General features: G+C 36.9%; 1 protein-coding gene across 5 annotated transcripts in view; it reads right to left on the reverse strand.

Annotated features, from left to right (window-relative positions):
* LOC117208855 (microtubule-associated protein tau) overlaps positions 1–23,566 on the reverse strand; it is a 32,374-nt gene that overhangs the window by 4,407 nt on the left and 4,401 nt on the right. The window contains exons 1-9 of one of the 5 annotated variants that reach the window (XM_033450282.1): positions 15,326–15,485; positions 7,844–7,993; positions 3,532–5,989; positions 3,245–3,291; positions 3,052–3,157; positions 2,631–2,839; positions 2,271–2,456; positions 1,184–1,228; positions 429–590 (exon numbers count right to left, since the gene is read on the reverse strand). In XM_033450282.1, the coding sequence (XP_033306173.1) occupies positions 429–590; positions 1,184–1,228; positions 2,271–2,456; positions 2,631–2,839; positions 3,052–3,157; positions 3,245–3,291; positions 3,532–5,989; positions 7,844–7,906 (3,276 nt within the window). In that variant the 5' untranslated portion in view covers positions 7,907–7,993; positions 15,326–15,485. Of the gene's footprint in view, positions 1–428; positions 591–1,183; positions 1,229–2,270; positions 2,457–2,630; positions 2,840–2,978; positions 3,158–3,244; positions 3,292–3,531; positions 5,990–7,843; positions 7,994–15,325; positions 15,630–23,566 lie in introns of those variants that run through there. The other 4 variants (XM_033450279.1, XM_033450281.1, XM_033450280.1 and 1 more) reach the window with 4 other exon arrangements.

A 23,566-nucleotide genomic window follows, 5' to 3' on the forward strand; every position in this document is an offset into this window, starting at 1 on the left:
GTTCCATGAAGTACAAATGTCGTATATAAATAACCGGAATTTACTCATTTGTATTTGTTGTCATCGTAAAAATGTTAGAAATGTAAAGTAGAACTTGAAAGAAAGAAACTAGCGAATGTTATTTTGGTAATAATCCTTTGTCATAAAGTGTAAAATCATAAATGTTGGATAAAAAATTGCTGAGAAGCATGCAACGCGTGTTGTCAAGCTTTTTTCGTGACAAATGGTGCAAACGAACGTGACACGACAAAGAATCTCGAGAAAAAAGATGTAAGATTCCGAAATGTTATAAAACCGAGAAAGTTCCTCCCAAAATTTATCGAACTAATCTGTTTGATGATTTCAATCTTTGAATATAAAAATCATAACTGCCACATTTCGCTTGAAACAGGATAATTATTCTCGAGATTTTGTAAGATAAAACGTACCTGGGATCCACTGCCACAGAGGCTTTCAGGATTAGTTCCCGATTGTCGAAGATAATCCCTATCGTTGAAAATTTTCTTGTCACCGCCACCTGGCTTATGCTTCACGTTATCCAAGGAACCAACTTTACTCTCAGCTTTGATGTCAATTTTTTGAGTTTGGATCTGAAAGTAACATTAGAAGAACCTTGGTTATTCTTTAATGCTTATTTATCGTAGGAAACGATGAATAAATGACAATGTAGATTTTGAAATTAGAATTTTAATTATTCGTCGATAACCTAATTAATTAGATATATAAAAAACGTATAAACATATCCGTGTTTAGAAGATTTAAAGAAAAATCGAACTTATAAATTTATCTTGAATTTATGTTCCATTCTCGTTGAAGCCTCTCCGTATCGTGCTCTCTAAACTAACGATTTGATTTCTGCAACGAACATTTATACTAATCTCAAAACATGCAGAAACATGCTTTAATCCCTTTAGATTGAATTTACTTACTGCTAAAAAAAGAAAGTTTAAATTTGACAGACTTGCTTCGTATATTTCGACGATACACAAAAGCGACAAATATTAGTTAAAAACGGCGAATCATTAGTTGTCAGTCGAATCAAATTAGTTACTCCCTTTTACAATTTTGCGATTTACAGTCCAGATTATGGATGTGGGTTTCGTTTTGATATCGATGCGATGAGTAGCTACCTCTGGAGAGGATAACTAACATATCATGTCGTGAAATTATTTGATATACTTACGTCGTTATTCGAATCCTGAGGCGTCTTAGGTGGTGTTGCCGATGACTGAATACCAACAAACAATAATGACTTGTTAATAACGATGGGTGACAATACATGCGACAACAAAAGGAAAGTCGTACGCTAGAGCAGAGGTTGAAGTGTTTTTCTTTTTCTTCTTTTTTGTTTTTCTTTTTTGCTAATCAGACAGTCCCAAAGAATCCGCATTTGAAAAAGATACTTTATTGTGATATTCAAGATTTCTTTGCATCAAGATAAACGAACAAATTAACAAAGGCATAGCGCGTAAAGTACCTACGTTCAATAATTATCTCGACCAGTCGAACGCGTAATTTTGTACGACGAAGAGTAATTTACGAAACAAAAGGTATCTCTGAGCCTGTCCTCAAGAAGGAAAGAACTTATAACAAGAAATAATTTTTCTTGATGCTAGAATTCTCGCTTTCTGTAACTTTTGAAAACACTAATTTTTTTAAGTAATGTAAAATGTACAATGTAAATGCAAGTCTACATTAACATTCTCTACATGCAACGACTCAATCAGAATCGAGATAAATAATTTTCCAGTCGAAATCAATCTGCCGCTCTCGCGACATGATCCAAATGAATAGCTATGATACTGTTTTATTACGAATAGACAAATGTCGAAGTAAAATGCAAACATTTAGTTAGAAAAATGATTCGTCACTACGATAACACCAAACGCTACAAACGGGTAATGTCAAGCGAAGTACATGATAACCATTGGCTTGAAAATTTGGAAATGTACACATAAATTTTCAAATACATCCGTTTCTATAATAGCTTCCATTAATTAGTTACGAATATGAGAGAAAACACAAACGTATGTTTCTTAATAAATTATGATTATATAGTACAACATAAACTCATGGAACAACTGGAGTGGGACAATTTTAGGTATTAAACGAATGACTATGGAGACATACAGACATGTTAATCGAATTACAAACTCGCTAAAATAAGTTTTAAACGAAAATAAAAGATTCGCTGAAGAATTTACGAGTATCTGTGCTTCTAAGAGTAGTCGTCATTCCTAAGGAAATATATTTCAAACTGAAATTCTTACTTTAACGCTACCACCGCCAGGAATGTGTTTGGCATTGTCCTTGGAGCCAACTTTTGGTTTTGCTTTATCTTTGAAGTCGAGCTTCACTGTTTCTATTTTCTTGTCACCACCACCAGGTTTGTACGTTGCATTTTCCAATGAACCGACTTTCGGTTTCGCATTCCATTGAAGTTTCATCTGAGCGATCTATCAAGGAATAGTTAAACGATAATAATTTTTCAATGAAAATACAGAAAAAAGGGAGGAATATATTTTAGACTAAGGGATTATAAACCATGCCATGTGCAGATTTTTTTTATAGATAATTATTCGTAATTACGACGCTAGGAAGATTTCCAAAAAAAATGTAAAGCGATTAACCTTTTTATCGCCACCACTGGGTGTGTATTTCTCGTTCTTCGCGGCAATTTTCGGCTGCGCCTTGCTAAAGTCCAGCTTCCTATTCTCTATCTTCACCTTTCCGCCACCTGGTTTGTAACTTGCATTTTCCAACGAGCCGATCTTCGATCGTACCGTTTTTAAGTTCGGAGAGGGCGCCGATCCCACTTGAATTTTGTTCATAGGCAGTTCTATAGGATTCAACGCATATTATTAACACGCGTTCTTTGGAAAAATGGGCCAATTCGTTAGATAAAAATTAAAACAAAAATACTCGACGCAAAGCTTATCGAGCTTGTTATAAAATTTAGGCAAAAATTTCGATAATACTTACTTTTCTTCTCTTGACCGGCTGTCGACGAAGGAGTTTCTGGAGTTCGTGGTAACGATTTGACGGACTTACTTGGCGATTTTACAGGTGACCCAGCTGTCGGCCCTTTGTCAGCATCTTTCGATTTAGAGGGTGACTTTTTCGTCGGTGAATCCCCAACTCCGTTTGTGGTTGGTTCCTGCGCAACATTATTACGTTATTTTACTATCGATTCGATAATTTGTGAAACGTACAAAAGCACATGTGTTGAATGAAAATTATTTACCGTGCTGGATTGAGCCGACTCGTTGGTTACGCTGCCGTTTTCAACCTCTGTAAAAATAAATATAAACACAGTTTCTTTTTGTCGTTACATTAAGAAAAACAAAAAAGAAAAAACACATAACAGTATCGTGATATTTGTGAAGCAAAATCTCAGTAGAATGTCTCGATTTCAGCGTTTATCTACGATAAACATGGCAAAGAACGAAGCTCCGCGTTTTCAAGTCGAATTCTTTAATACCTTTATTCTCGCTATTTTCTCCCGAAATTTTCTTAAACGTAAATAAAAACCTGGTGTCGTTGAAGACTTCTTTTCTTTTCGTTTGGCTGGTGTCGGTGCGCGTTGAACTTTAGGCGATTTAACTGATTTCGGCAAACTTTTCGAGTCCGGTGTCGTTTCGTCATCAGCCTTTTTCTGCTCCGTTTTTTCCTTCTCTTCTAATTCCTCGTTCTCAATAGGTGATTTCAGCGATTTCGGGCACTTTGGAGATTTCGGTGATTTCGGCGATTTTGGAGACACAGGCGAGTGAGGACTTTGGGATGGCGAAGATTTTATCGACAGTGATCGTTGTTCTCCATTGTCGAAACCTTTCACTCCTTCTTCGGGAGACTTTAAGAGAGACAGTGCCGGTTCTGCAATCTTTTCTCCATCCTCCGATGGTACTGAAAATTCTTGTGTCTCGCTTGCTTCTTTTTCGGAAGCAGCAGGACTCACGGCAACTCTTTTCGCGTTCGTTTCCGAAGAATCTCGAAGATTATCGGACTTGGAATCTTTTAAAACGTCTTCCGTACTTGATTCTTCGGTTACATTCGTCGATTTAGCCGGGGACTTTGAAGATGGATCTCTTAATTCTTTCTCCTTCGGAGAATGACTAAGATCCGCTAATTTTTCTTCCTCGGCTGATTTTTCAGGTTTCGACACTTCAGTGGGTTCTGGCTCGTCCTTGATCCGATCTGCTTTCGTCGGTGCTCTTAAATGTGATTCTTGTTTGCTTTTAACTTCTCCCGTTTCCTTTAGCAGATCTACGTCTGATTTAGTTTCCGATGCAGACACAGTGTCGTGTTGCTCCCCAGTTTGCTCCATTTCCTTTTCATTTTGATTTATTTCTGCCGGGATAGTCGCACGTGAATTGACTTGCGACATGGGCGGTGGATTTTTCAGTTCTTGATCGCTTTGTTTCTGTTTTGTATCCGTTGGTATATCCTCATGCAATTGTTCCAGAGATTTGGACGTTTCGTCATGTTCCAGTTCCTTTTGACTTTCGCTCGCTTCTAAGGGTGTACTTGACCGGGATTTACTCGGTGATGCGGATGGTTTCAGATTTTGTTGATTCTGATCATGGCTGGTTTTTGCCGGAGATTTATCTGTCGACTTAGACAGGATTTGCATTTGTTGATTGTTATCCTCATCCGATTTCGTTGGTGCTGTCGCACGTAACTTTTCTGAAGTTGTCGACGACAGGTTTAAATCTTGCTCGTTTTGTCCTGATTTAGCTTCTTCCGACTGCTTGGGAGATTGTTCAGGTGCAAGAGATACATCGATATTATCCGATTTCTCAATTTTACTTTCTATACCTGGTTTGGTCACATTCCCCTTATTCGTGTTCTCTTTCTGCGTTTGATCTTCGACTAATTTCTTCTCCGGTTCGTCTAGTTGATTACCAACCTTATCTACTTCCTGTTTGTCTAACGATTTTGTCTGCGCTTCTTCGCCCGGTTTCGTGGACAACCTGTTATCGCTTTCCACCGTGTTGGAATCTTTAACAGGTATTTTGTCAAGGTTCACAGCAACTTCTTTAATTTGCTGACCAACTCCCTCCGCAGTCGCGTTGAATTTATTGTCCACTTTTCCATTTATCGTAGCGATTTCTGGCCTTTTCACCGACTGAACGTCACTCTTTGGTACGTTAGACTCAATTAAAACTTCTTGACCGGTAACGTTTCCGTTAGCACGTGGCGATTTTCCGTCCACTACAACATCATCGTCGTCATCGTTTTCCGCATTTTCTCGAAATTCGGTTTTCTCCTTCGGAACAGGCTTTTCAAACTGCTGCAATTTCTTCGAGTTATCGACATCTGCCATTTTGTCGACTATTATTCGCGGAAGTGATGGCTTCTTATCTTCTCTTTTGACAGCTAAATTCTGTCGAGATATGTTCAGCAATGATTCATTTCGTTGCAATGGTTTTTGTGCGATTTCTTGCGATCGTGCGAGAATGTCAGGATTCCGTCCTTGTTGAGGTGCGTTTGGGTGTTCTGGCCTTTGTTGATATGGTCCGTTCGGATGCTCTGGCCTCGATTGCTGAGGTCCGTTCGGATGCTGCGGCCTTGATAGATGAGGTCCGTTCAGATGCTCTGCTCTTGGATGTTGAGGTCGTTGTACGTTGCCTTGGAACCTTTGCGCTTGATAATTTCCAGGATGCGGCGGTCTGGGTCCCAGTTGCGAACGTTGCACGGACGACGGTGGAAAACGCGGATTTAGGACGATAGGTGGATGTTGACCTTGTTGCGGTGGCTTCTGAGGAAACGAACCTCCCGGTGATCTCGGAGATCCGTACGGTCTGACTTGGACGAACTGAGCCGGATTCGTTTGTCCGACTGGAGACCGATTATCAAAACGAATTTGCTGTAGCTGTCCACTCGGTCGTGGTTGTCCTACGGCACCATTATTTACAGGCTGCCTTGGTAATCCAGGTGGACCTTGCGGTCTCGCCCGATAGACAGATGGCAATGGCGGGTTTGATTTCACCTACGAAATAATAATTTTACTCGCGACAATTCGCGGTCGCCGCAGATCGCAAGAACAAATTTCCAAGTGACGTTTTAACGGTACTCGACAGAGATTCGTAAAATTGTTGTACAAACAGAACGACGTAATTAATAACAGTCGTGTTCTTTGCTTTGACATTGAAATATTTTAGATGTATGTAATTAACCCTTTGACTATTCTTAGCGCTTAAAAGCGCTTAATAAATCTGCGCTTGTGATACTGTAGGCACCTATAGGCGTTGCGAAAATTTAGTCGACCGTGATTCCAGCAAATCTCATTTGAACCAGATGTAAGCGAATGCTAATTCAACTACCGCTAATTACATATTCCGTTAGTTAGATATTATCTAAATATGTTTATTTCACAGTCTTTGTTTCGTATATCCTTAAGATGTAAAATTGAGATAATAAAAAGGTGAGAAAAACTACATGTAAACATGAAATGATTCATGTTCGGATTCTATGGAAACAAGTGATCTTGAATAAATGAGAATATGAATGAATCAATGATATTGGTTTAATGTACTGGAATTCAGTGTCTTAATTATTTCAACACACATTCTCAGAAATACACGCCTATCGAAAAATGTCGCCGTTCTCGATGTAAATTGCCACTGAATTCCTATCGTATGGTACGGCTGGTACGTCTCAAAGTCTCCCATAGTCAAAGGGTTAATATTTCCTAATTCCGTGATAATATCTAACGAGTGATTGTTCTTTTAGTAATTTGCAACGTCTTAACTAATAGCGACGTTCCTTTTATTCTCAGTAATTCTTACTACGAATGTTTGTACCAGACTTCGATAACGATCGATTCGAGCTGTTCAAAAACGATACCGACGAATAGTAGAAACATGCATGGAAAATCTTGATAATCGATACTGGCCCTGAGCCCATCGATCAGCCTGTAATATAAAACGGAGACGTTTTGAAGATTCGTATTTACCGTACCTGCCACCGTTCGACTTTCTCTACTCGTTATGGGATTAAGCCACGAATGATTATAGTATACCATCGACATCTATTGCAATTCACCGAGGCATTTTAGATTGGCGTGACCTACAGCAGTAGCTTCCCTTTGGAACGCCAGGCTGTTTACCCTCGTTTCTTCATGGAATTCATCAACGTTGAAAAACGTTCGGGAAGCTCGTTGAAACTGTTTGTACGAACGTGTCGTAAACACGAAACTTTCGACGCGATGCAAAGTAGACAACACTTTTATTCAATGATGGAATATCATCGCCGATAAAATGTATCTTTACTAGTTTGAAAATTGGCAGTGTAATGTCACGAGTATCGGTATAAGGTGCTCCTCCTATCTATGATTCGCTTTTCATTTCTTATGCCGTTATCAAATATTTCTACCGGATTATTAAACAAACACAGCTATTACTTGACAGTCTTTCGATGTCACAAATATCAGTTATTCGCTGTAGATATTTAATTACGATTGCAAGTCATTAATGTTTCTCTTTCGATTAAAATGAGCCGACACGTTATATAACTTTGTTTCTTACCTATGCGCTACTTTGAAATAACAGTTGATGCTCTAAAATGAGTAAAATGTAGTTTTCAATCAGATATCACGTTAATAGATACAATTAAATAATCGATATGCAACTTAAAACTCTCATTGATAATTCGAAGCTATTGAAAGAAATAGAACTTTTTAAAAATATTGAAACAAGAAGTTCTTCTAATCTTGTATAGTCAGTGTTTCTAATTGCTGGAGGAACGTTTAAAATTTTTGCGTGATTAGTAGTCTCACGAAACATAGTACATTAACGAAAGTACGTGAAAAGTGCTTGAACGTTTTTGTAAAATTGTAGCTTACCGCATTTAGTTCGCGATCCGAAGGAGATTCGGACGCGGTTCCTGCAGTTTGTTGCGAATCCATTTTTCAGTTCGTTCATACGCGATTAACGTTTAAACTCGCGTCGATTGGACGATCTTGTCACCCCTGACAAGATATTTCTCCATAAACCTGTTACGTATCAACGGGTAGTCTTCATCAAAGATTACATCAAAGAGATAATACAACTCTACGTAAGTGCTGATATTCCCAACCAAGTCTACGTTGTGTCTAATGAATCGTACTGAATGAGAAAGACGGTTGTCGTGATGCGTGAATCATCGCAATTAAATACATATGATGCTCGACGAAGCTTGTTTAATGAAACCATTACTAGCGAACTACTTTGATGGTTTTAATAATTACGTTCGGCATCTTTTCAAAATCCTGCAAGAGTAATATTCGCTTTTTCCACATTCTCGCTTGACGTTCAAACATGGAAACACAACTGTACACTTCGATCACTTTCGTTCGAAAATGTTAACGCGTAACATATAGCTTTGATGTAGCAGTGTATCAACGTTCAGTGTGTTAACATTTTGGAAGATGTCTATACATTCGACATATTCACGAGAGATGTGCCAGACAGATACAGAAGAGTATATACATTTGTACGATTCTTACGCGTATGACGACAGATTGAAAGATGAAATTGTTCAAAGTTCAAACTACTAGTTCCTGTGGATAATCCAACGACAATCAGGGATGCAATTTGCTCGATATTGTTATTTCTACCTGTTTTGATAGCTACATATGATGCGTGCAACAGTTATACCGTTCACTTAGAATTTACAACACTCTATGACCGTGCCTAAAAGTACTGCTATTTGCCAACGACAAGTAACGTGAATATAGCATTGTAGTCAGTGTCAATTTGCTTTCAGCGCATTTTATTAGTGCCTCTATAATTATTGTGGATTCGTACGTGTATGTGTGCTAGGTTAGAAATGGTCTCGATTTTCTGATCCTTTGCTTGTAACTTCTACTAATGAAAACTAATGCGATACAGTTGAATGGTACTTTCATGGAATGGAATTATTTCCGGATTTTTACCTCGCGTCATACCTACGTACAAACTCCATAAACACATACATAGAAAACTAGTATTTACTACTAATTACGAAAAAGAAAACGTTTTTAACGCCAAAAAGTAATTAACTGCTGGCAGGCGTGAAGGTTCATTAGGAAAGAACAAGAAAGGGAGGAAAAAGAAGATGGAGAAAGTTTCAGGGGTGTAGAGCCTAGAGGATGGAACGCACGCAACCATTCTAACTGTAGAACACAGGAGGATCGCATTTCTACGTATAATAGTGGCAATGGTTAACCTTGGTAAATACATTGCTGTAGGTATCACGAAACCATGGCAGCTTCGTGCGAAAGACCAATATAATTGAGGTATTCCCACAACGCATTCACGATTTGACTGATTACGACGTTAGAGTATTTTCTTTGAGAACATAGGTATGCCTCGTATATCAAAACGTCCAAGTCTTTACTAACTTTATCGCACATGCAAATCTATCATATCGAAACACATAAAGAGCAACGATCGTGTACTTATGATTTGATCAAATTTTGAAATTAAGTTGTTTTCTATCACGCAAATTTTTGCCTCGCGATTTAATGTAAATGAGCTATATTTTTACCAAGTCTTCGTCATCGATTACAACTGAATTTCTTCGTCACCAATTACAACCGAATTTCTTCGTCACCAATTACAACCGAATTTCTTCGCCAACTCAAGCCAGACGTTTTTTCTGGCTTTGATATAACGTCTGCGTTTGATTAAAATACGAGGTCAATGTATTATAGTCGTTCATATATAATTAATACGATCTGTAACCTTCTAGTAACCTTCAGACGTATTTATCAGTCGAGGCATCTACTACTTTCCTCTTTTTTACCCCTTCAATGTACTCACGAAAATATCGCCCACGATTCTCTTACACCCTTCTAGTGTACACGACCTTCCTAAGAATTTTCCGAATCTATACGGGCCAGAATTTCGTGCGAACTCGATTTCAGTGAACACGTGATTCAGCTACTATCTGATGGTCAGGAATAACTACACCTTTCGAAATCGACTCGTTTAACCCCTTCTTGTGATTTATGGGATAAGCTTTTTGACCGAGAACAGCCTTGTAGCTTGTTTGCTCATTTACTCCTTTGTTCAGTTGCTGCGCTCCCCTTTCGGTAAATTTGTTTCGAATAGAATTTATTCGAGCAGCGTTACTTAATAGTTACACGTTGCATACTATTTAAATGGAATCAGGAACCTTTCAATTTGATCAGACGCCGCTAGACGTCAAATTAATTTGACCGTTGAACCTCGTTTCCACAAGATGACCGGGGAATCATTTTGGAAGATAATTGCTGCTATATCAAAGTCTTTCGTTCTGATTTTCTAGGGAGACCGAGAAACAGGTCATATACAGCGTGTCTGTACTACTCGGCAAGTGCCCATTCCTGAAGTTATTGATCCGACCCGGCGAGCGTGTTCGAGTCTACCGTTTATATGCACACGGATGCACATCGTGTAATACGGTTAAGTTAACTTGCTAATGAGTGCACGCGTCATAAAAAAAAGCTTGCGACACTTCTGTGACGAATGTCACGCGGGCTATTACCGGATTCGAGTCATCTTACGTGAATATAGCACGGAGAATGTCTCGCCACGCCATTTTCCGATCGACATCAGGACTTAACCCTGAACTACTGTCCGTCGGGTTACCCTGATTCCTGTTAACGACTGCCACTAATGTATCTCGATATATAAATAAAATTACGGCACGTTTTTGTTAAATTCAACATTAAATTAACAGATTCGCATTTTTGGTAATCTGGCTCGATTATCATATTCCGTAAGAGAGGTGTTTTAATAATTATGAACGTGTATCTTTTTAAAAATATTTTTATTTAATACCGTTTTTTAAAATACAAATATCTCCATTTTTTTCGATATCTCCAAAGATTCCAATTTCTTCGAATTTTTTCAAATTTTTATACTATTTTTGCCATATCGTTAGGAATAATTGCTCGTAATATGTCTTTCGTAAGATTTTCTAGCGTAAAATTTTCCGGAACGTTTCTATTTAGTTTGGTAACTTTGGATCTCTGGAATACTGGAAGGTAGCTACGCGTTTCTCAGGCTTTGATCAAGGCGTGGGTGGTAACTATATCTGATGCGATGCTCGAGGAATAAGAATTTGTCACAGGTCTAGATAACTAAACCTATTAGGACAATTTGTTGGTCACGGGGAAATCCAAATTTTCGTTTCTGAAATTCCTTTTTGCAATGGTTTTCAGACTCAATAGTTGCATCACATCTAAACATTTGTAATGGTCTGAGAATAAATTCAAGGATATGGAAATTCTATTTCTTAGAAATTAAAAACTGCGTGAATCATTCGGCGAGGAAACGTCACGCATGTGACGGACTAATTTATTTAACGCTTATGACAGTTAACACGCATGCATGCTAATTTTTATTGTTTTCAATTGCAAGGATCGATACGGAGTCTAACGCAAACATCATTCTAACGAACTGCATCCAGGTCAACGAATGAATATAACACGTTAAAACTTTTAGTCGTGTTACAGCGTATAGCAACAAAGAAGATACTTAAACCCTATTACCGTTGACATGTGTGAGTATGACGAAACTAGATCCTTCAGTGGGGGCTATGTAAATTGAGCTATCAAGAAATGCATGACACAATAAACATAAACGGTTTATGAAACTTGTAATTATATTCAAACTGTTTCCAATTAACTACTTAGGCATTATAATCCTATTCGTTCGAAAAGTAGTTTAGTTTTTCAGTAAAATTTATTATTAAAATATATCGAATAAAACGTGTCACAATTGTTTATGGATGAAAAAGATACGTGTTTCGTCATCTTCTAACATCGTTTGCTTTATTCGCAGCTCTGAAACACACTGTACTACCATAATGCCAATTCTTTTAATTTTTGGTCTCTCGTTTTCGTTTTCTTCACACGTGAATTATAAAAATACATTCCACGAACGTAATCACTTCTTTCGAATAAAATTTCCTAAAACTAACGTATTAAGCTGTTTTCAAAATAACAGCAAACTTTATTTTTTTTTTTTTACGAAAATACACTACGTACAGGGTACAATACATTATAGCACATAAATAACCCTAGTGAAGCTCGAAATATAAATTTACTACTGTTCTTGGTAGTCTGAGAGAAAATGGCTCGTAATACAATACTTCACGCCTATCGTGTATTTCGTGGTTTTACGCCCTGGAAATTCTATCTATAAGGTGTAGACAAAGTGTTCTATATGCTTTTCCTTATTAATAATTGTGATACTTTATGTAGCAGCTATCAACATCGATCAGGACTCGAATTCTACGTCTCCTGTGGATCCTGCCACAACAACGTCAAAGGCCACTATCGATGATAACTTTAAACCTCTATTTTCTGCTACACGTTTCTTGCGTGCGTTTCGGATATTTACGAGTTTTGTTACGGACAAAATGAAAAGACAGATTGGGGGTAACGACTGATAACAACAGCGAGGCAGCGCATGTACAATGTATAAGTGACGTCGTTTTATCTTATAGCAGCATCTTTGAGTCACCTGCAGCGTCGATGTGCAATTGTCACGTGGGCGTAGTTATCGAGAACGCATCAACGCTTCCTGGATGCTAACCTATTTACAAGCGCAGCACCGCCAGTTCTACGCCAATAAGATTTCCTGTTGATAGAACTGAAACGTTTGTAAAAATCGCACTGGCAACGACGGTTTGCATTTTAATTAAAGAAAAAATGCGGGGAAGATATATTACTTCGTACTTCGAATCAGATCGTTTCCGGATAACACGAAGAACGTGACTATGGAGAATTATATACAGGGTGGTTGGTAACTGGTGGTACAAGCGGAGAGGGGGTGATTCTACGCGAAAAAAGAAGTAGAAAATATAGAATAAAAATTTTTTTTTTATTTTTTATTTTTTTTATTTTTTTATTTTTTTATGATCGAGATAACGATCTACAGTGAGATCCGTTATAACGTACCGCACGCGTACCGAGCGAAAATTCAAAGTCGATTTTCTCGAAAACAAAACCTCAAACGAAAAATGTTTATTCTATATTTCCTACTTCTTTTTTCGCGTAGAATCACCCCCTCTCCGCTTGTACCATCAGTTACCAATCACCCTGTATACATACTATTTTTGCAATATTCCTATACATACTTTGATCGACTGATTCTACAATGGTTTACAATGCAAAAAAGTGTATTTATACGTTTGGATAAAATTAGAAAAGAACGAGGGAATAGAGAAGAAGAATCCATGTACATAGCAACAACGCTAAAAACAGATCTGTGTTCGAATCGATTTACAAATCGAAATTAGAAACATCTTCAGGACTTAAAAAAATATTATGGCAATGAAATTGTAGATCACAATTTGATATCGAATAATATAATACAGATTACCGTTAAACATAAGTGACAAGTACTTTACTTGCAGACGTTGCTATCGCTAGAGAACGAAGAAATATGTTTTCCTCCAACAATTTTGTATCTGAACTTATGAGAAGTAAATATTTTTGGTGATATTGTAGACGTATGTATAAAATTTCGAACTTTTATTCCGAATCAATTCGAATTAAACGATAGTGTTAACTTACGCCTATCGAACAAAGGGGAATTTCACAAAGGTTCCAGCACTTAACGATTTGGGACGTCGTATTCGCGACGCTAACGTAAAATATCCTCGATTTTCGAAAGTCACTGTAGAAAATTGAGAATAAAAGAGATTTAAATGCCAACAGAATGCCTGGTATAGTCGATATAATCACCAATTGATGACCGACACTTCGAATTCCCGGATCACGTACAGATACAATTCTCCAAACGATTTCCACGACATCGTCCCACGGCTATCCAGCAAATTCTTAATGGAAACGAATCAGAAATACGCATTTTGTTCGTACTTTGAAGAACGCGCAAATTTTATACAGAAATTCTTTCATCCTTTTAATATAGCGAAGTGTTAAAATTCTATCACAAGGGAAGAATATGTCAAGTCCATTTTTATCGATTTTCTAATTTCCATGTTTCTTGGTAGCTAAAAAGAAGCATTTCGATACATACATAAAGTTTGCATCTATCTATATAATTTTATATAAGATTAAGAGAATAACTAATGCAAAGATGATTAATTTGTTTGTTCAAAAGAGGGTGAGAAAGCTAATGTAAAGGTGATTAATTTGATCGATTTGAAAAAAAATGTATACCTGATCACAAAACCATCGATGTGATATCGATTAAGATTATCAAACTTTAAAATTTCTCTGCTGCGAAAAATGGAAAATATGACTCATCGTGTTTTTCCCGTGTAGTCATCAAGTATCTCGTTATTACATTTAACATAACATTCAATACGCTATATTGCTATTCATTTTTCTATTGTCCTTTCGCTACTGCTAAACAATGAATCAAATAAAAATTATGATGCTAAGGATATTAAGAATTTTATGTACTTCAGCAATAATGTCGAGATGAAAGGAAACAAACGAGTTTAACGTACGTAATAAAATAGAATGTCACGTTGAAAGTCTTCGGATTAGATAATTGTCATAACGAACGTGGACGAAGAGTGCACTTCTAAGTGTGTAACTAGGTATTGTGCAAGTATTATATACGTCTATGGATGTTTGCTTCCAATTACTATTGCGGGTGATTGCACTAATAATTTGAATCGGTGTACTGAAACCATTTAAAAACAAATTATCGAGTTACTCGCGCTATAAATTGCATAAGCATTAGCTGAAATGTAGTCAATGATTACTATCTACAGTATCTCTAAGTATCTACTTCTACAAAATTATTCGGCAATATTTTATAGAAAAAAGAGCAGTTAAAATATACGTTCGATAATTTAATATTCCACGTCATACGATATTCTTTGAAAATGTTGAGCCGCTCGAAGCTTCGTTATGTGAGAAGCAAGACGTTATCACGTTTTATTTCATCGGACTAAGAAAAATTTGAAACGTCAGATCTTATTTACAGGACTCGCACGACGAAAAGTTGCACATTTCTTAAAAGCGAATTTTTCCTGAAACTTTGACTCGTCAAAGACGAACAGAGATAAAGGATGACGAAAAAATCAGTCGAAAATCCTTCGCCAATTAATCTACTGCGAATACAGGTCACAGATCCTAGACCCTTGCGTGAAACGACACCGAGTAAAATTGAAATCACGTCGCACGGAATGTCATTCGTGCTTAATTCTGATATCCGTGTTTAAATAATTCCGAACTGTTCCTACAAGATATCAGGAAAAGAAAAAAAGACACTGTTCTTTCTAGCACCTTCGATCTTTCTGGTAACGACGTAAAAGGGGGTCCACGATCCTTGGAATCCAAGACTCGCGAACCGAACGAAGGTGCTACTCGCGTTTGGATAACAATTTCTCTTACCTGATTTGAAAATCTATGCTGACCCACGATAGCAATTGCGAACGCGATCTCCAGGTTGTTCGTCGATCAGTGTCTCACGAGAAACTAGCTCGTTTAAAGACCTGGAAGTCCTTCCTCGGTAAGGTACGTTCGTTCGTCGTTCCACGTCCGTCCGTTTGTCCTGGCGTGCTCTGCTCCTGCGCCTCACGCCCAACCACCCGACGAGACCACCTAACCAACTCACTCGATAACCCACCCATACACATACGACTTCGTTGAGCTTTTACGAAACAATCTATCGATAAATTATGTAGCACCAGTCCTCCTTTTTTCCGCACGCAATGGCTACCAAACTTTCCCTTCCACTATGCTTTTTGTCAGCGCGTCCAATGGAACGAGTTGTTGCCTGGGAAATGCCGACGCTTTCGACGTCTCGCGGAGGAATTTCGTTTCACGAATATCGATGAACAATTGCATAAAAGATGCAACTGTTATCGACGATTAATTCGTAGCCAGACGAGGACGTGCGATAAAAAGAACGAACTCTTGCGATAATTATGTAATCGAGAATGTCGTTGCGATTGTGTGGTTGATCAGCTAAAAACCGATAAGTTTATAGAGTTTTAGCATCTTCGACAAAATCTGAAGCTTATCACGACTAACTGACAAAAGCTTTAATCCTTCTACGCGTCTTCTCTTTGTCTTATAACAATATCTTAACAGCATGGTCTCAAAAAGAAAATGAAAGATGGTTAAACACGTCTGTCGCTTTCATTCTGATTACCGTGACTTTTCCCGTTCGTTAAGAGCAAATATACATTTATCTTGCAAGCAGGAAAGGATCGAACGCTGGTTGCGCGAATAAAGCGTGGCGCACCCTTTACTACCCAGCCACTTTAATTCCACTGTTATTACGTTGGTGCGGTCGACATCCCAGTTAGTGCGATATATTTCAAATTTCCAAGTAATTCCCGGTAACATGCAAAAATTTGTCAATCTCTTCCGACATCCGCGGGAATGCTTTACACATACAAGGATAAATATTTCAAAGATTGATTGGGATAGAAAGTGTAAAACGATTGATGCTATGAATCTCGTGTATTTCGAAAAATTTCTTCTATAAAGATATAACGTTCGTTTTATTCGTAATTATAAAATATCATAAAAAATATAAAATGCGAGGAGGAATTTTTTATACCGCAAAGTCGGTAATAAAACTTATCTATGTATCCATAATTCAGTTCTGGTAACTTAATAAAATGTTATCTGCTCGTTGATAAATATCATTTATGTCACGGGAACAGTTTCCAACGTTCAGAGTTTCAATATCTTTATTGATTAATTGCTGGTTTGACTAAGTCACTCGTTGATGCTCTCGAGTTATTTCGCGCCTCATCATCAATTACATATTATCGTTAGTGGTGTACAGATTCAGCCAAACTTCTTCTTCAATGAAACGGTTGTTTCATTCATTTCAAATCCCTCGGTGTTACGCTCCAAGCGATGATATTATCGACAAATAGCAAGCAAACTAATATACGTAGTGGCGTCATGAAGGCGCCGTGTTTCATTGCAGAAACGTCATAAAAACAGAGTCAATGATATATAATTTTAAGACGTTACATACGTGACGATACTGTCTTTTTGAAGGGACTCTCTTGGGTTCATGGTTACTAAACGTTTCTAGTTGCTGGAGATTTCGCTTCACTTTTTGCTCTGGCATAAACTTTTACCTCGTCTCTTACCTGAAATAAAACAAAGAACTGTTAATTGAGTATCGATGTAAGTTGATTTTTTTAAATTATATGAGTTTTGCTATCATCGAATTTGTTTTCCTAATGTATTAAAATATATGTCACTTCATCTTTCAGCTTATACATTTTCCAAGAAATATCATGACAATTTTATTAATTATTTTAGAGTTATAATTACGCAATACATGCCAGGTAAACATTTATACCGATATATTTATATTGATATGATAAAATCAATATTTTAGGTAAAATAATTTTCAAAGAAAAATAAAAGCCGTATATTTCGCGTTGCACGAACAAAAACAGTTTATTCGTGCGACTAGTACGATACATGTATTACATATGTACGCATGTGTTAGTCTCGCGACAGGTTAAGATTTCTGTTGAATACCATTTTTGTCACAAATTGCTCGAGGCATTAAATAGTTTTAGTGTCTTCTAACTGCGTTCGACACGTACAGCTTTTACCTTCGGTGGTTTGCTGGTTTACTTTCGACCTCGCAAAATCTTATAGCATTTGTTTATGAACAAAATATATATAATTGATAGAATTTCAGATTATTTGTAAATTATATTTTGTATGTATGATCCATTTTATATATACTTCTAATAAAATTTTTATAAATGACTTAGTTTATAATTAATTTGAGCTTAATATATAACTAATTTTCTATAAGAGGTTCATAGCGATGATAAATATTTTATTGCGCACGATCTATTGTAGACCTACTTTCTATTTATTTCATATTTTATTCGTTTATTTTTATTACGAATACATGAAATTATATCATCAGTCGCTATTTGTACGGACAAAACCACGAATGGACTCGTTCATCACAAAATCGATACTAGTCGTTACAACCATCTTCCGGTAAGAATGTTCGTGTCCAAAAGTTTTGATAACTTTCTTAATTATTCAAAATCACGTACCGACGGGGATAATACCGATCGTAGATTTAATTTTCTAACACTATATGTATTTTTTAAGAATTTCCAACTTATATCTTTACGCGGGCATTTTAAAAGCAGCGTAGATTTATCATATTTCGATTCAAAATTCAGTCTTTCGTTTAATACATATTTTAATCTACGTTTAGCGTAGATTTTTTTGTACAATATAATTTGAAGCTGTGAACGTAATCGCGACAATAGATTTCATTCTGAATGTATTTCATGTATACGTAACCTTTTTCATGGGAAATTCGTCCAATTAATACACTACAAGCTTTTAATTAATATAAATTACATCGTCAAGTAAGAAAACAATAAAGGATTACTGGCTTTGATTTACGGATGAATAAGGACTGGAAAGAAATTTTATTCATAAGGTGTATTGCCCCTCGTAGTCGTGCGTCTAATCGAAGATTACTAATCCACAACGACGGAAGCCTTGCAAAGGCCCCCTTGGAATCGAGCCACGTACCAGAGTTCTCTCTTATCGTTAAGAATCGATAGTTTAGCTCATCCTCTGGCTCTCGTGTATTCCTTATTGATATTCATTACCTGGTAAGGTAAGACACCTTGCAAAAATAGTATCTTGCTGCTTAAGTTGAAACATTAAAGATCTTCAGGTATGTTGAATGAGATCTAAATAATAGTTATAATTTATTAAAAATTTTAAGGAAATCGTAAACGAAAACTACCTTTGAATATTAGTACGAGATATTTTTGTAAGCGTGTCGCATCAATTTGTACATGGGTGTCGATCTTCGTCAGTTAACGCATCGAAACCGCGGACAAATATGCGAGTACACGAAGAAACGCGCACGAGTCGTGACATTTATGTAACCTTACGGCTTTACAACTCGTCCCGGATGAACGCCTTCCCAAAATACAACCCATTGGTTCATCAAAGGAGACAATGTGCCATTAGGCTCTGGGTACCAAGATGAACGGAAGATGTCGAACGGAAATGAACATCGGAAGACGCTGATATCATGCAAAGTAATACGTCAGAATCCTAATCATCGATTAAAGTCGACTGAAATATCGTCCTTTCTAATTACTTATTTGGATCTTCTTTTTTTTATATCACGTAAAAAAATACTCTATTCCATACGTCATTAATTCTATTGACACCGTACTGAATATGTTCGTCAATGCATGACTCTTTGAAAAGTTTGACGCGTCGTAAGAATAACAAGGCTTGCGTTCAACAGATTTCTCTCTTCGCATTTTTGCCGTGCTTATCTTAATCCAGTATAACGAGTGGAAGTGAACTTTGCTTTCCTCGTTACAAAAGTATTTGCACGTGTACGGTATTGGATAAAAATGAGGAATTGCCCGATTTAGATATAGATAAGTGGTACATCGAGTTTAAAAATTCGTTTCGAGTTTCGTGTAGTTGCATGAGACAGTTTGTATACCACGTCAGTTACATTAAAGACACGATATCTATGAGGATTAGTCAGAGAAAAAAGTAAAGGTGACACTAATGCTATTCTTAGAGCGTGTATTGTAGACTGATACTTGTTTAAAGTGGTTAGATTTGACGATCTTACGTACAAACACGCCTACGCAACACGCGGATGCACACGACGCTACGCATTCTCTCTTTTTCTCTTTCCGTCTTTTATCCCCTCTTCATCATGAGAGTTATCTACATTTAGATACCCAGCGTTGGTCGATTCACGACACTTAAAAGTTATCTTTGCTAATTACGTAGGTAGCCTAAATTCCACCGATCTAATGCCTTTTGAATTGTATCTTCCACTTAAACGCCACGGTCCAATAGAGTTTGTCGAGCATCGTGTATTTAAAATGCTCAACTTGTTACTAACGCGCAAATGTAAGAACATTAGCCAATAATGTTACATAATTGGAACGTATACAAAAAACAAAAAAAAAAAAATTAAAACGCGACGAACCGAAGTAAAATAAACGAAGTAAACTTTACTTTCCTATTCGAAGAAGCTTCAGTTGCAGTCAAAATTGAAAACTGAAACAGCAAAAGATTGAAACTATTCGAAAGAACTTCATCGAGTCGTTGGAGAATTTCATTTGTTCAATCAGCGAAAGATCTTTTTTACCTATGATCTTCTTTTTACTGGATGCCAATGATGCAACCAGTTTTTGGTCATTAAACGACAGATAATTCTACGTCTGAGACAACGATTTGGTCCATTAGCCGTACGTCGTACAATTACCGGTAAGACGATATAGCATATTGGCGATCTTACTCCAACAATCAGTTACGCCTCGACATCGAGAACTATAATGATAATTGACAAGGGTGTGCCCATCAATCGTATGAAGTAACTTAAAGAGGATCGGTTATCTTATTAAGATATTAACGGTGTCGCGTAAACGATGTTACAAGTAATTAAATCGCTTTCGACACCGCGAATGGAATTATTTATAACGATTTTCCAAATGTTCGCATTTCTCCTCATTTAAGGATCGAATAAACATTTATAACAAAGTACGACTTGCTTATTTCTAATCAGAATCCGTAGTTTCCTGTCTACAATTTTTTCCATCGTCTGTTTTTTTTTCTTCTATTGTTGGTTTACGATCCTTTTAGGCTTTAGGGACATATGTAAATTTGTGCTTTTTCTCCTATTGTTCGCGTCACCAGCTGCGTCACTCGTTAGCTGGCACTTATTAATTCTTTTTGCTTTTTCGCCTTTCGCTTCCAACTAGTAGAACCGTACCTATATTTCGCGACTTGAATATTCTTACTAATGTATCACTTCGGTAAACAGAAATACTAAAACAAAGCGAGTCTATTAATACCTTTTTGAACTAATGTATTAGTTATTTATTTATTTTTATACTATACGTATCATTATTAAAATTAATAATAATGATATTGATTATTAAAACTAATTGCATTCAGATATGTATCGATGCGATCAAATAAACGTAAGTTAACTGACTTGTGAATGTTCAACCGAATTGTGGCTGGGAGCATGATGGAAAACAGACTAATTTGAGAAACGAATAAGCGACAGTAGCTAAACAAATTTGTGATATTCGTCTTGTTACAATTTAATTTATAAAAGTATTTTCTTTGTAAGTATTTCCGTATACATATACAGTTTATAAGATAAATAACAATGTTTGCAGAGATTTTTATAGAACAACGATACACGGACAATCTGTATCCAAGTACGATTATTCTTTATGAAAGTGGAGAAATCCTAAACGTTTAAAGAAAATGCTTCCATCCTAGTGGGGCTTGGATGCTGTGCGACGTCGCGTCGTTTTATTATCGATTCTCCTGTCTGGCGCTCGTACAAACCCTCTCTTCTGCTTCTCCCCCTCTTTCGCCACAACCCCTCGCCCTTTACTTTGCCTTTGTACGAGTACGCGCAGCCCCTTCCTGCTTTACGCGAGACACGGGAAGGGTACATTCGCTCGAATGTGATATAAGTTTGTTCTCGGTTGAAAGAAATATCAATAACCCACTTTCATTAACTTCTTTTATGCACTAACGCTGAAACGTTCTATTGTTTTAGTACAAATTGTAAAAAAATTATCAATGTTTAATTCTTGATAGTAAAAGACATTATTTTATTGCTTTTCCAAGAATGCAGGGAAACCTAAACTACGTCGGTCCGAACAGATAGCCGAAAATAAAATAAAAATATAAGAATGGTAGTAGTAGGAATAGATTCCCGTAAACTATGATTTTTTTAAAGCTACCAAAGAATTCGAGAAAAAAAATAGCATCTAGATAAATGGGACGTCTAGAAGCAAGGTAGATCTGCTATTTTTACATTTATATTTAGAAAACCGTACCGTTCGTTTTATTATTATCTAATTGGGATTATATTCTGCACAACAATCCGCTATAACAATAAAATACATATAAATTTTTCCGTGCTCGCGAATATGTTTCACGAGAATCTAAAATTTTCGATAATTATGACGTTAAAGGTCATCCACTTTTTAAGTATGTTATATAAAATTATGCATACGTCTGCTTCGTGTTAAGGAACTCGGACAATCATAGATTCATTCGTGAATAATCCTGGTCATTCTCGAGATGTGACATCATCGATTATCATATGCAAAGTTAGTCCACCTCACATGTCATTTTAGAACTTCAACGATGAGAATTATACGTTAATGACCATACGCGAGCAAAGGACTTAAATTCATAAATTACTCGTGATGTGGGACAGACGAAGAATAATTGGCAATTTACTTCCAATAAAATGAATTGTTTACCGCTTACAAAGAAATATCGTCTTTATTAATCCGACGCTTTCGATAAAATGCTAATCACAAAACATTTATCCAGTGAATTGTGTTACCAAAAAAAAAAAAAAAAGAAACGAAAAAAGGTAAACATACTGTATAACAGCTTTAAAATTTTAGCCGAATGTGAGTTAAATCTAGAATTCATTTCTTTATTACTTGTCAACACAAGTACTTACTGATTTACTGTATACTGTCGTATTTACTGATAACACTTATCTTTATGTAACACTTATAACAATTATGTACATAGAGAATAAAATATACTTAAAATAAATTTATCTACAAAGGAGACAGTAAACGTTGAATATAATATATAAACTTAATTTCAATACAACTGAGGAAAACTCACTCGTGTTATGTTATGGGCTGATAATTAAGCTATAATATCACTGAATCGAAAGGCGACTTTAAAACAATCGTGGCGCCTGTTCTCCTTGGCGATCGAAAGATAAACAAACCTATTTCTTCCATCACGGTCCACTCGGTGCACATCAAACGAGTATTTATTCTTAACTGGTTTATCAATATTGCGCGACAAAACCGATTGCGTTGCGTGATACGATTATAAAGCTGACGTAATCACCGGTATGTCAGAATCGAGGCGTTATTGGTATGCGGTTGTTGCACAGGACAAGTAAAAACGACATGTCAGGTGCACGGGTGTGGATACGTATGTATCTTTGAATTCGCGGCCCCCATTGGTTACGGGTTTAATCGTTTCGAGGACATGTTTACAGCTCGCAGTGTAGCCTTTAACGGAAAGCGGAACAAATCGGTGAAGGGGCGCCTGTCCGAATGCGGCTTCGACACGATGAATTGATACCAAACACGCCGTCCACACTTTCGTTTAAGGAAATCCGTGTCCACTTGCATCGTCTGGCTTATGTAGATTAAGTGCGTTGCACTTTTAGACACGAGATCGACGCGGAGATAAGTGTTACGAGATGTTCGCGCGAACGCAACGTCCTGTGACCAAAAACGCGATACGTGTTACGCTCGATTCATTGTGGCGGGTGTCATCGAACTCGGTCTTGCACAATAATTTGTCAATAATATCGGTGAATTGGCAAGTAACGAGTTAGAGTAGGAAATATACATATCTCTATCGCTTTCCCTCATTTGCCAAATTCTAAGGAAATTTTACTTTTTAGGTTGCATTACCAATTTGGTGAGAGATTGCAGAAAAAGCGCAGAATGCTAATGTTACAAACGAACCCCACCAAGTCAAACGAAATGCTGCTGTCTATTCATGTTACCATATAACGATGTTAATTGGCGTGTTGCAAACCTGATACTTGTT

Source organism: Bombus bifarius, unplaced genomic scaffold, assembly GCF_011952205.1.
Source record: "Bombus bifarius isolate JDL3187 unplaced genomic scaffold, Bbif_JDL3187 scf7180000008163, whole genome shotgun sequence".
Classification (NCBI taxonomy): Eukaryota; Metazoa; Arthropoda; class Insecta; order Hymenoptera; family Apidae; genus Bombus; species Bombus bifarius.